General features: G+C 42.4%; 2 protein-coding genes across 3 annotated transcripts in view; both read left to right on the forward strand.

Annotated features, from left to right (window-relative positions):
- Window positions 1–14,011, forward strand: part of BAALC (BAALC binder of MAP3K1 and KLF4) — an 82,685-nt gene extending 68,674 nt beyond the window's left edge. For both annotated transcript variants that reach the window (NM_001266643.1, XM_015145732.3), the window contains 1 exon segment: window positions 11,696–14,011. In NM_001266643.1, the coding sequence (NP_001253572.1) occupies window positions 11,696–11,806 (111 nt within the window). In that variant the 3' untranslated portion in view covers window positions 11,807–14,011.
- The window catches only part of CTHRC1 (collagen triple helix repeat containing 1), a 403,638-nt gene that overhangs the window by 234,261 nt on the left and 155,346 nt on the right, over window positions 1–14,031 (forward strand). The gene's annotated exons all lie outside the window — the stretch shown is intronic.

The raw sequence follows: 14,031 nt of genomic DNA on the forward strand, positions 1-14,031 counted from the left end.
ACACACATACACACATACACACGTGCACTCACATGGTGCACACATGCACACACATACACACACGCACATACACACATGCACACACACCTACACACATACACGCACACACACACGGAAATGCATGTACACACACATACACACACATACACACACGCACAGACATATACACACACTCACACATACATACACACACACACATGCACACACATACACACACAGACGCATACACACACATACACACACCCAGACGCATACACACACATACACACATACACACACACACAGATGCATACACACACACACACCCCCAGACGCATACATGCACATACACACACATACACATTTTGGGAGCTCTTGGGGCTTTAAAATGGGGCAGGCAGAGTCAGCCCCCATAGGGCTTCAACAGCAGTGGAAACTGTCACAGAGGAGTGATGACCACACACACCTGCCCAACGCAGCACCCCTGGCCAGACAATGCATATCGATGAGCAGCCTGTGCAGCTTTTGTTTTCATAATTAAGTGAACGTGGCTGTATTGTAACTATTTTCAAAATAAGATCAGGGAGCTGATAACTTCAGTTTTAAGGGTTTACATTTAAAAGATAATCAGTGGTCTTCACATCCTGAGACCTCACCAGTCACTGGCCATTCTGAGTCCCTCAAAGGCCAAGGCAAAGGTTTTCTGTCTAAGATGTTAGTTTAGAAGCTAAATTTACCTGTGATTGATGCTTCTGTCAGCAGTGCTATCTCATACCAACACTCAGGCAGGCTCTCAACTGCCTACTATTTGCCCAGAGAAAATACTTTTCTTCCTATTCCCTCCTGGGCCTTTGATATACTGTTTTTTCCTAGTGTGTCTCTTAGACTCTGGGCCAAAGCTTTGTGCATTTTCAGTATCTGGCTCAGTCAGTATCCACTTGCCCCTTCCAGTCTTCCATCACACCCCTATGTGAGCTATTAGCATAGCACAGCGCTCCCCTTAGGTGCCATCAGGCCACCTGGTTGGTGGTTCTTTGGCATTTTTTTTTAAAGCTTTCCTTCTCCAGAAGACCCCTTTCATGAAGCATGTGTCCTCATCCACAGGCCTACTGTAGTGCTGCCATTCAGATTTACAAAACAAATTTGTATGTGAAAGGCAATCCTTGCTAGGCCTGGAAAATTTTTCATCAGTTCCTATAACTACTCTTAGGATTCATTCATCAAATGTTCATTGAGTGCTGTCTAGGTGCCAGGCACTGTTCTAGTGCCAAGGATCCAAGGGTAGAAAAGACAGACACGGCTTTTGCTCTGAAGCAGCTGCTAGTTTTAATGGAGGTGGGTTGGGAGCCAAATAATATAGAATAAATAAAGCATTTATAGACTCTGAATGGTGCTATGAAGGAAGTAGAAGGTCACTAGTCAGGGGTAGCAGCTACTCTATTAACGCAGATGACACCTCACGTTTAAGCTGCTTTCCGAAGGGTGATGGGGCAACTAATGCTGCTCATGGCTGTTAGCAACTGCACCTTGTGTTTGGAGCCCTTCTCCACTTCCTGTCCCATCAAACAAACCATATCTTCCTTTTTGTCAATTCCCTCCAGTCCCCCCGCCGCCTTATGCCTGGTGTTAATAGGTGTTAACTGGCAAGAAGATTGTGGCAAAAATGATCTTTCACAAATTGGAACTGACCGTCTCGGTGGGGAGCTCTTTCTCTTTCTCTGTTGCACCTTGATTTCCCCAGTCATTTGGAGACTTACTGACTCCACAGTGTCTGATAAATCATTGGCTTGGTCTCCTTCATCCAGCTCCCTACCTGAGCTCAACAAACAACATGAGAGGCAGCGCTGTAGTTGCTTGTCTTCTCCCGCTAATTAGTTGTTCAGGAACTTTGAGCTGCCTCCAAACATTTACTCTCTAACCTGAATGTGCCATTTCCTTGGGCTTAGGACTCTTGTTCCCCACCTCCCCCCATCCCGCCCACCGCGCTTAAAATACCTCCTCAAGTATTCAGCTACAGTAGAAATGTATATGTGACCATAGCTCAAGTGGAAAAGGCTCTGACATGTGGCTGGCCTTCCAGGGAACCCTCCTGTCTTCAGAAGCTACATATTTTCAAGTTGCTTTATTATTATTGGCAAAGTGACTGGACCGTGCTAAAGGAATTAGCAGGGGGACTGATTCTCAGCTAAGGAGTTTTCTCCTCCTCCTCCTCCTGCCCCCTCCCCCAGTGTCTGGTCAACATCATTGGCAAGGCCTGGCCAGTCTAGGAGAGACAGGTGAAGGTCCACAGAGCTAGGAGACCTGATCAAGAAAGGAGATTAGGACCAGCCCAGGATTTCTCCTGGATAACACTTATATGAGACATATCAAGGAAGAGTTTGGAAAGTAAATATGAGTCTCTCCTAGAAAAACAAAAACAGGACCTTATAAGGAGGGAGAGAATAACAGAAACCTGTGGGAAAACCAAAGGGAGGGAAAGCTATTAGAAGGGCACTTTGGTGTCCTCTCTAATGCAAGCCTGGGGAAAAAGGAAGGAATTTAGCAATACAGAGATGTGCACCTACCTACTGGCTGCTACCTCTTGTAGAGACTTGCAAGACTCGGTGTTCGTCTAAGGGTCTGCAGTCAAACCAGTTCAACTAGAAGGCTCTCAGGGCAGAGACTGCCTTATTTTTCTTTATATTTTTCCCTTGACTCCTGAGCCTACTTCAGGGTTATGAACCTAACCGGTACTCGCTACCTACGTGTTGATTAAATGAGACAGCCTAGTCATCACTCAGATTAGAAAAGGTTCCCATAGCTTTGACCACACCCATCCCGGCTCTGCACCACCATCCTGTGATGACTGTTCTGTGGGTGCCCAGTTGCTTTTCTAAAGCAGGTTCTGCTGCCTTCCTAATGTCTGTTCGTCTATCTGAGGTTCAAGTTGAAAAGCAACAACTCCTTTTGGCACTTGATACAAACTCCCAGGGCGAGTAAATCTAAGTGTAGATGGGGAAGGGGGCTGTGGTCTGCATAGAATGTGCTCCAGGCTTGGAGGATTCTTGAGAGTTTTACCTGCAGCATGGTCTGACCCCTGCCTTCCAAGGCTAGCAGCTGGCCCTTGGTGGAGTTGCTAAGATCGAATATCCCCCGACTGACCTTGCATTAATGCCGCACAAATTCACAAAGCAGCAGCAAATAAATTCACAGAATTTGAGAACAACTAGGGTGTGTTATTGTGTATCTTCCTTTCATGAGACCTGTCTGAAAAGAAGTCAAACATCTGGAGTTGCAGCTGTCAAACTCTAGTCTTTAATCTTTTGGGAAGGAAGAGAGGATAAAACTAATATTTCGAAGTGCCTGCAACGTGCCAGACACACTATGACATCATTTTTAACCCTTACAGCTCTAAAAGGTAAGCAGCATCATTTCCTACCTGGGAAAACAGAGACTCAGAAACTAGGTATCTGGTCAACATGGCCCAAGGAGTCATGATTTGACTGTGTTCAAATTCAAACCCAGATCTGTCTCCATCTAAGCCCCACGTTCTTCCTTCCCATTATCTGAAACTTAGTGGTGGAGGATTTAGAGTGAGCCTTGGCAGAGTTGTGAGAGGTGGGATATGAAACCTGGGGTCACCATCTTTTTTGACTCATCACCAATATTGACATTGGCCCTGAGTTAAGTGCATTTGCCTGACTGGTTTCAGCTGCCTCATTGGGAAAGTGAATACAGTAACATTCCCACCTGTCTCTCAGGAATGGTGCAAGGAATGATTAATCATGGATGTAATTGAAATCTTGTAGCAAAGTTCTGGGACATTGAGGCAGGGCAATGCACACAGTTTCTGTTCCCAGGGATTTTCCTTTTCTTTTCTTTCTGAAGATTTATCTTCACACATGTGTTCATGGTCAAGTTATTTATTGGGTGTCTATTATGCGACAGGCACTAAATTAGAGTCTGGCAATACTATAATAAACAAAATAGACTAGGTTCCTCCTGTCTTGAAGTTTACAATATGAGAAGAAAGTAAAAAATAAGTTAAAAAAATGCATAATTTAAACTGTGGTTAAAGGCCAGGAAGGAAGTAAAGAATATAGGGAGAGAGAATAATAGAGCCCTATGCTTGTATATGCCTAGAAAATCCCTGCAACATTCCGTAAGAAATTATTAGTCATAATTATCTCTAGGGAAGGCACTAGAAGCCCTTCTTTACTCATTGAATTTCTTTTTGCCATAATTATGTCTTCCTTTTATAATTAAAAATACTACTTATGCAGAAAAATTGGTGTCTCACACATCATAATCTCAGAAGCCATGCTTTTCTTTGTTGTCTGTGAAGAACTATGAAAAGGTTTGTATAATCCCATATTAGGTACAGATATATTTGTGGAGTTCAAGCAAAGCTGAGAACATCTCTATTTCCATCTGTGGGGAAAGTGAAAAAAGGCTGAACAAAGGTAGCTGCAGTCTTGAATCTAGGTCTCCAGGAGCAGCCAAGCTGTCCCAACCTCCACAGGAAACAGGCTAATTATTGACATCTGAACCCCAAGATAAACAAGTCCGTCTGGGTCAGAGACTGGCAAGAGGTCATCACGGCCAATCTGGTCACCCTTGAGAAATGGCAGACTGCTTTTAATTAAAGAGGCAGTATCAAGAAGACTAAAATCTATGATTCATGGGTACGAAAGCTGCAGAACTTAAAATGAGGTAAGGAAAGAGTTGAAAAGCTGTAAAACTGGGTGAGAAAACAGAGGTGGCCCATTAACAAGAGTCAATGGTGATAAAACTCACAAAACAAGAATGTTAGAAGTAGAGGAAGGATCGGCGCGGCTGCACGAGAAAAAGGTGCCAATTAGGCTCCTCTCATTATGAAATTGGGGCCCATACTTTTTTTTTTTAAGCCAGTAATTGCAATAGAAACACATTTTCTTTTCTTGTCATTAAAAAGGGACGGGGGCGTGATGTTAAATAAAAAGGTTTGGCTGGCTGAAAACTACATCAGAGGAAAAAATATGTTGTATAAAGCATCACAGGCACTGAGGGGCAAAATGGTGTGATTGTTTCTTGTATTTATGTTGCTCTTCTCAGCAGAGGGCAAAACAACTCACTTCTCCAAACTTCTAGATAAAATATCTGGCATGATAGTTCTTTTTCTCATCTTCTTTCTCTCTTGTTTGGACTTGAAATCTAAGGTTTTTGAGTTGTAACTAGATCGTGTTGATGAAAAGAGTCAAACTCTGTAAAATATTTGAAGAGATTTATTCTGAACCAAATATGAGTGACCATGGCACACGACACAGCCCTCAGGAGATCCTGAGAATATGTGCACAGGGTGGTTGGGGCACAGCTGGGTTTTATATATTTTAGGGAGGCATGAGACATCAGTCACATACGTTTAAGAAATACATTGGTTTGGTGTAAAAAGGTGGGACAACTCAAAGCAGAGTGGGCAGGCGGGGGGTGGGGGCTTCCAGGCTATAGGTAAATTTAAACATTTTCTGGTCGACAATTGGTTGAGTTTGTCTAAAGACCTGGGATCCATAGAAAGGAATGTTTAGGTTAAGAACAAGGATTGTGGAGACCAAGTTTTATTGTGTAGAGGAAGCTCTTAGATGGCAGACTTTAGAGAGAGCAGGTTGTAAATTTTTTACAGACTTAAAGCGGTGGCTGGCTCTTAGATGATTACCTCCTGGATCTGGGAAGGAAGGAAGGAAAACAAAGGGGAAAAAGGATTCTCTATAGAATGTGGATTTTTCCCACAAGAGACTCTGTGGGGCAATTTCAAGATATGGCAAGGAAATATATTTTGGGGTAAAACATTTTGATTTTCTTCCTTGTTATGCCAGAGTCAGACTGGAAAGTAGACATAATATACAGGGTCGAACAAAACCTATCTGATGAGAATTTATGGTTTGTAGGTCATGACTCCCCAGGCCCCTTAGATAGGAATTTGGGCAAGATAAAACAAATCAGAGTTTAGTCCTCAATTGCAACGACTACCAACCTCTTGAACATCCTCATGGCTGCTTCTGGTTGGGTACTTTTCTGTCGATATGTCAGATTCAAAAGCTTCTCTTTCATAAAACGTTTCTGAGAAAATGCATTGTTATTCTAATTGTTTAATTTGCTAACTTAAATGCAGTGTCATTATTTGAAAGTGGATTTGTTTATGGCTTGGAACCTTTTGAGTCCTGTATCATCGGAGTTACAGAACTCCAGTTTGTCCTTTATCCGGAAGCACAACTTTTAGAGTTATTGTTGTTGCCATTTAGAAGTAGTAGTAGCAGTAGTCCTCGTTTCAGTATAATAGGGCTTTATATTTTAATTTGCTGTTTGACTGACATCATCTTTCTACAAATAAAATTAATGTCAATAGCTATAATTGATGTGACTAACCATCCTGGTTTGCTGGGGCCTGAGTAGGTTTCTGTGATGCAGGATATTTAGTTTTAAAACTTTCTGGCAGGCCGGGCATGGCGGTGGCTCACGCCTATAATCCCAGCACTTTGGGAGGCTGAGGCGGGCAGATCACAAGGTCAGGAGATCAAGACCATCCTGGCCAACATTGTGAGACCCCATCTCTACTAAAAATACAAAAATTAGCTGGGCATGGCTCACACCTGTAGTCCCAGCTACTCAGGAGGCTGAGGCAGGAGAATCTCTTGAACCCGGGAGGCGGAGGATGCAGTGAGCCAACATTGCGCCACTGCACTCCAGCCTAGCAACAGAGTGAAACTCTCTCTCTAAAAAAAAAAAAAAAAAAAAAAAAAAAAAAAAAAAAAAAAAAAAAAAAAATTATCAGCCCTGGATAAACCAGAATAAACTAGGAGAAGTTGGTAACCCTCTCAATGTTATGTGACGTACTTAATTCTCTCAAAGAAAAGTAAAAAGCAGGCATTATTTCCTTCATTTTTCAGATAATAGAACTGAAACTCAAATGTCAAAGCAACATGTCTTGTTGCAACTAACTGGTAGCAAAGGCTTGCTCCATGCCCAGGTCTATCTGGCCCCAAAACTTGTGCTCTGAACATTTCCATTGTGCAGGCTTATGATATACAGATTTAAGAAATGGCCCTATTGTAATTGGGTTACAATTACATATATCTGTGGCTGTTACAGGAATGACTACTTTGTAGCCTCTTAAATAGGCTTGGAAATCCAACTACTGGATTTTTGCTTAGATTTTTAAGCTTAGAAGTACAGACTGAAATAGAGAGCTTTGTATCATCTGTGTATCACCTTTAATACACTTTTGTGAAATCTTACCAACAGTCTTTTCTAAAGAAAAGCATTTCTGCAGTTTGGAACATTTCCATTTCCATTCTGGAAAGCCCTCTTACCTCCCACCAATTTGAAGGGAATTCTACTGTCAATTTGGCTCACTTTAAAGAAACCCCTGCATTGTATTCCATGCCCCAGTCCTCAAAGCTGTGTAGTGACACCAGAGATGGAAGTCAGATGGAACTGGTCTCATAATCATCACGGTTTTCTTTAGGAAACAGAATCACTGTTTTCCTTCACAACGCTTTGTGTGTGTGTGCATACGTGCGTGTGCATCTGTGTGCGTGTGTGTGTGTGTGTGTGTGTGTGTGTGTAGCAGGCATGGGATAGTGCAATGTGAACTCGGAAAATGAAATAACTACTGTAGATGAAAACAGTCAAACTCTGTAAAACATTTGAAGAGATTTATTCTGAGCCAAATATGAGTGACCATGGCCCACGACACAACCCTCTGGAGGTCCCAAGAACATGTGCCCAAGGTGGGCAGGGCACAGCTTGGTTTTGTATATTTTAGGGAGGCATGAGACATCAATCAAATACATTTAAGAAATACATTGGTTTGGTTCAGAAAGGCAGGACAACTTAAAGCAGAGTGGGCGGACAGGGGGCGGGGGCTTCCAGGCTATAGGTAAATTTAAACATTTTCTGGTAGACAATTGGTTGCGTTTATCTGAAGATCTAGGATCAATAGAAAGGAAATGTTCAGGTTAAGATAAAGGATTGTGGAGACCAAGTTTTGTTGTGCAGAGGAAGCTCTCAGATAGCAGACTTCAGGGAGAGCACGTTGTAAAATGTTTCTTATCCTACCTAAAAGGGCACCTAGCACTTAGTTGATTATCGCCTGGGTCTGGAAAGGAAGGAAGGAAGACAAAAGGAAGGGGAAAGGGGATTCTCTACAGAATGTGGAGTTTTCCCCCAAGGGATGGCTTTGCAGGACCATTTCAAAATATGACAGAAAAACATTTTGGGGTAAAATATTTTTATTTTCTTCCTTGTTATGCCAGAGTCAGATTGAAAAGTAAGTCACGATATACAGGGTTAAATAAAACCCATCTGACGAGAATTTATGGTTTGTAGGGCATGACTCTCCAGACCCCTAAGGAATTTGGGCAAGATTTTTAAAAATCAGAGCTTAGTCCTCACTACTCTTAGAAAGAATGCTTTAAAGGACAGGAGGAGTTACAGACAACAAGAAATGCTTAGTTTCAAGGTTGTGTGATTTTATCAGTTCTCTGCTTTTGGGGAAAAATAAGCCCATAAAAGTCTTTGCTAGCCCTGGTGCCAGTTCAGGCTCAGAAAACCTGAGTGTAAGACTGAGCCCTAAACAGTATTGCCTACTGGTTGTTAAAGCAAGGGTACACTGACAAGTGTAGTGCATTCATTCATTCATTTATTTGAACAAAGTTAAACTGAGAGCTTGTGATGTCTCAGAGCTGTGCTAGGCACTAGGAACACACAGAGGAAAGCAGTGACGTCCTATCTCATGAAATCAATAGATAAGACTAAAATTATGTAGAGTCAAAATTATCCTTAAATGTTTCTCAAATCACCCATAAAGTGTTGTCTTTGGTTAGGTTCCCTAGAAGCAGAACCTGAGATAAGGATGCAAGTAATTGAAAGGATGAAAGTAATTGAAAAAGTACTCTCAGGTGAAACCTGCATGGTAGTAGAGGAAGCAGGGCAGGGCAGAGGATCAGATTCAGCAAATGTGTGAGTTCAGTCAGCTGAACAGCTATAGTCTAGCCTCAGCCTGACTACAAGGAGCCGTGGGGCACACAAAGCACCATGGATTTGTACCCCCAAAAGACAAAAAGGGCAGCCTTTTGTATCCTAACAATCAGGCATGGGATATGGGCCTCTCCAGGACATGGGCCTGTTTGGCATTCCTGGAGGAGGTGGCTCCAATCGGATGTGGGCAGTTCTCAAAAGAAGAGTGTGCTGTGAGCAGTTAGCAGCCAACAGTCACAGCAGCTGGGAGGGATGCTCTGGCAGAGTAAAGGGAATCTGGAGAGGGATGTCGCCATCAGCTACACAAGGACACAGGATTTATGTGACATGTTAGAAACATACATATCATTTGTTAATAAATACAACAGAACAATAGATTTTTCCCCATCAGTGCAATAGTTCACCATTTATTTGGATGCACTACAGAGGAAGTAGTTTGCTTGTGTTCAGGGGCCATGTTGTATGAAAAATGTGCGTCTCTCAACACCCAGCACAAGGAGATGCTCATGCCTGGAAGGGTGTTCCCACAGGATCTGAGGCAGACTATGTTCCCAGGAGGCAGACCCAGATGTCATCACACAGGATGTTAGGAAGTGCCCTTGAGGCCAACACCTGTGGAAAGGGGCAATGGAAGCAGGAGTGAGTTAAGGGAGAAGTCCAGCCACCCCTGCCCGGTGCAGCTAAATGGCTTGTGGGAGCTGACCTGTTTAGGGCCCAAATGGTCACACGTTTATGCCCTTCCATTTACCTGCATATTGGGCCATCTTGGGAAGGGCATGAACTTGAGTGAGGTGGCTCTCTGCAGCTGATGCTGTCCCCTCAAGGGACAACTGGAGGCTACTTGCTGACTGTTCTCCCTGCAGCGAGGCAGCAGGTCCTTTCTGGAATGGGGCTGGGCAGCAAATAACTGTGTCCATCCACTAGTGGAGGCAACTCACAGGCTCACTCGTATTCACCCCCAGCACACAATCACAAGAATAGGCACAAGACTGCCCCTCACCAAAGTTGTTTTCTCATTGGGGGGGATGGAAAGTCAGGGACTGGACACACATACTTAAAGAACCTACAATTTAATTAATGCTTTAATGTTTAATATTAATTCAGAACTTTTGTCACTGGTTTATCCTTAGTTAGAAGTGGATAGTCTATCCTACTTTTTAAGGTTATTTTTTTCCCATTTTCATTTAGTGACAGGCATTGTACTAAGTACCTTACATGCATTACCTTATTTAATCCATACAAAAATCTTATGAGAGAGAGAATATTATTATTTCCAATTTTATAGATAAGGGTTAGAGAGGTTAGAAAAAACTTGCCCATAGTGAAATCATATAGCCAGTATTTGAACCAAAGTCTCTCTGACTCCAAAGCTCAAACTCTTAACCACTCTACTAAAGCCAACTATGAAAACTTTCACATTACCCTTTGATGGACCGTAGCTCATTCACTCATTCACTCATTCACTCAGCAATGGTTCTTTTTTTTTTTTTTTTTTGAGACAGAGTCTCACTCTGTTGTCCAGGCTGGAGTGCAGTGGTGCGATCTCGGCTCACTGCAAGCTCCACCTTCCGGGTTCACGTAATTCTTCTGCCTCAGCCTCCCAAGTAGCTGGGACTACAGGCACCTGCCACCACGCCCAGCTAATTTTTGTATTTTTAGCAGAGACAGGGTTTCACTGTATTAGCCAGGATGGTCTCGACCTCCTGACCTCGTGATCCACCTGCCTCAGCCTCCTGAAGTGCTGAGATTACAGGCGTGAGCCACCACGCCCGGCCACTCAACAATGTTTTAATGAACATGCCCTATTCCAGGCTCTGTGCTGTGTTGGTATTAAAGATTCAACAAAGAAACCTCTGATAGGAAGCATATGTGCCTGCGTTCTTGTGGGTCATCCTTCCTCACTCTGTGTGTGTGTGAGTGTGTGTGTGTATTTGTGATAATCTCAAGAGATTAATGCAAATTGTGAGGACCTTCACATATTTCTGTGAAAGGAAAATAAAAATCTCAGGACTCCAAACTCACTATGCCAAAGGGAAAAGTTAAGCTTAGGAGTTAAGTTACCCAAAACTGCCTTCCATTTTGTTCCTAAATAGATAACTGCAAAGACAGAAGGCCACGTACCTTTCTAGGGGACAACCTCACAATTTCTCACAAAGAAATTCCTTGTGGGCCCTAAGGTCTTTACCCTAAAACAGATTTCTATTGGATTTCACCCCATGTAAATTAACAGCTTATCTTCACAGGTGTGGGACAAAGACAGGACTAGGAGTCATCCTTCTGCTCACTTGAGACAAATGCACATTTTACTCATTAACTATTCTATGTTTCTTTTATGTTATGTAAAAATGCAAGTTCATTGAGCATGAGATGAATGCATATTTGACTGTTTCTCTATCCCTTCCTCTCACATATAAAATGTAGATTCAGTGAATGCTCATCAAAGCTTCAAAAGAATGTAACTGTTTTCCCCTTTTCTCTACCCTCCCTTTTCCTTTCCTCTTTCCCCTACTGCCGACTCTTTCCCCCTTAAATATTGAAGTCCTCAAACCCTCTTTGGGAGTTTTCTCACAGATCACAAATGTTCCTGTGATTTGTGTTCCTTTTTCCCAGGCACACTCTCAACTGGGGCAAAATAAACCTCTAAATTGATTGAGACTTGCCTCAGTCATTTTCTTTGGTTTACATTTCCTAGTAACTCAATTCACTGTTTTCAACTTAACAGGCTAAAAGAGATGCTAAGAGAATGTCTGCAAAAGAAGTCACCATTAATGTAACAGACAGCATCCAACAGATGGACAGAAGTCGAAGAATCACAAAGAACTGTGTCAACTAGCAGAGAGTCCAAGCAGAAGGGTAGATGGACTTCTTCTGTGTCCTTCAAGGCACTGGATACCATCAAAGAACCTTGAAGAAGTGGCTGCCCCTTGCTGGACCTGAATGCTACTGAGTCCCTGGCAAGACTGTCTTACCTGGCAGCAAACTGCTGCCTGATTTGTTGGGACCCTTCTGAGCCTTCTACTTATCATGTAAATGTATTGGCATAGTGCTTACATATGTTAATAAACTGCAAATGTGCAGTTCAGTTTGTCTCTTTGCAACTCCTATAATAGGGTCTGGTGTAAAAGTAGTGAGTTAAAACTACAGGTCAGTTTATGAAACAGAAAAGTAGGAATGCATTTCCTGGGTGAAAGAGTCACACCTTAGTACTAAACTCTCCTGACCATTATAGTGTGTTCTGTTTCAGGCAAGCTTATTCTTTCCTTCTTTCATTTTAAATATTATCATTACAAATCTTACCAGGGTCACTTAAAAGCTGGCTTCCATCCAACTCTAAACCCACATATTGAAAAAATCAAGGTAGAGAAAAACTCCTTGTTATCCTTGTTTCCTTAGCTTCGTATGAGACAGATCAGATCCAGTTTCCCATGGATCAACCCACTGCCCATAGCATGTCTTTGGGAGGTGTCTGTGAAGCAGTCATACCTGCTCCTCATCTGCCTGGAAAGTCCTCCTATTCTGATGTCCACGTTGGCCTCCAGTCCTTAATGTCACCATGCTTGTGGCCAATGCATCCAAATAAGGATACCCCTCAGGGCTCAGCCAGACATTGCAATTTTACATAGCTTTCCAGTTCCCTTTGCTTATCTTCTTAACTGTCTTCCCTCTCTATTGGGGTCATTTGCAATTGTTAATCAAAGATTGAACACTGCGTAGGAGAAGGAGATGATCCAGAGACATGTGGCAGCATGCATGGCTTCACCTTGGTCTCTCTGTTCACCACCCCAGGACTGTCATTTTGGCATCTACAAAGGAATCACTTTAGAAAGCCAGCACCTGGTTGATGTGTATTCACACTGACATTAGATTGATGTGCACTGCATTAGAAATGAGGTAGCTGACACAGAAAAAGGATGTTTTGATAGGAATAATTTTCTAGTATGTCTTGAAACGTTCATCTGGATGTATTTTCCTCCAAACTAATGTAGCAGGATTTTTCAAGGATTGTTAACATGCCTGGGATTGGGAAAGATAGGACTAAAGTTGTACCAAACTGTACCAATAAATTCCATGTTTAGCAGAAATAGGCAGCCTAATGATGTTATGTTTATATAACATAGTCCGGAGAACTGACATGCAGGTCAAAAGTCAGATACACAACCTCCTTATCTGCTAACTCTGTTATTCTTCAAACACAAGTGGGTAGTGTCATTTTTCCTTCCTTCCTTTCATTGGCAGATTGCATATTTATTCAATAAACATTAAATGTCCATCCTGTGCCAGGTACTGTGCAGATGTTGAGGGATTTGGAGTCTGGTTAGTCATTACTGTCTATCCTGAATCTAACAGTGACTTCATAACTAGGAGACTGAATTAGACCCTTAAGGTATAGTGTGTGTTGCAAATCACTCAGCAATGGAATCTTTTATATTCAGGGTAGGTTTGTGTCTTAAACTAGGTGTTCTAATCACTGTACAAGACTTTACCATACACAAAACTATAGTTTTTCTAAACCTTTATCATTTTGTGGTTCTTTGAGAAAGGGCTTTTAGGAACTTTATGTTCTAAAAAAATTGTCTTAATAATAATAAAATAAAAGCAAAACCTGTGACTCATATGTCCCCACTGACATTACTCAGCAGGAGCCCCCAGCTGCCAAAGGTTGGCAGTGATCCTGCGAGTTCAAGGGCTCTTTCTCCCTGGGGATGTGCTTTGTGGCTTCTCTTTACAGCTTTGTTTCTGCATCAGTTCACTGCTGCATGTCGTTTGGAATTTATCACCGTCAGAAAGTGTCTCTGTTTTATATAGGAACACTTTCTCACTTCCAGGGGAGAAGGAAACGCAGGGCATATGATCCGGCCCTCCCCAGAACAATCTGGATTTCATGGAGACAGCAACCAGAAGTTAAACCGTGTGACTAAAAATGCATCTGGCTACTTTTTCATGTGTGTATGAGACAGAAACTAATCCTTCCTATCCTTTTAGGATAACACTTTTCATGGCAAAGTTTGTGTCAATAAAGTCATTAATTTTAAACATATTTGGGCAGTTACAGAGAAT

The sequence above is a fragment of the Macaca mulatta genome, chromosome 8, assembly GCF_049350105.2.
Source record: "Macaca mulatta isolate MMU2019108-1 chromosome 8, T2T-MMU8v2.0, whole genome shotgun sequence".
NCBI lineage: Eukaryota > Metazoa > Chordata > Mammalia > Primates > Cercopithecidae > Macaca > Macaca mulatta.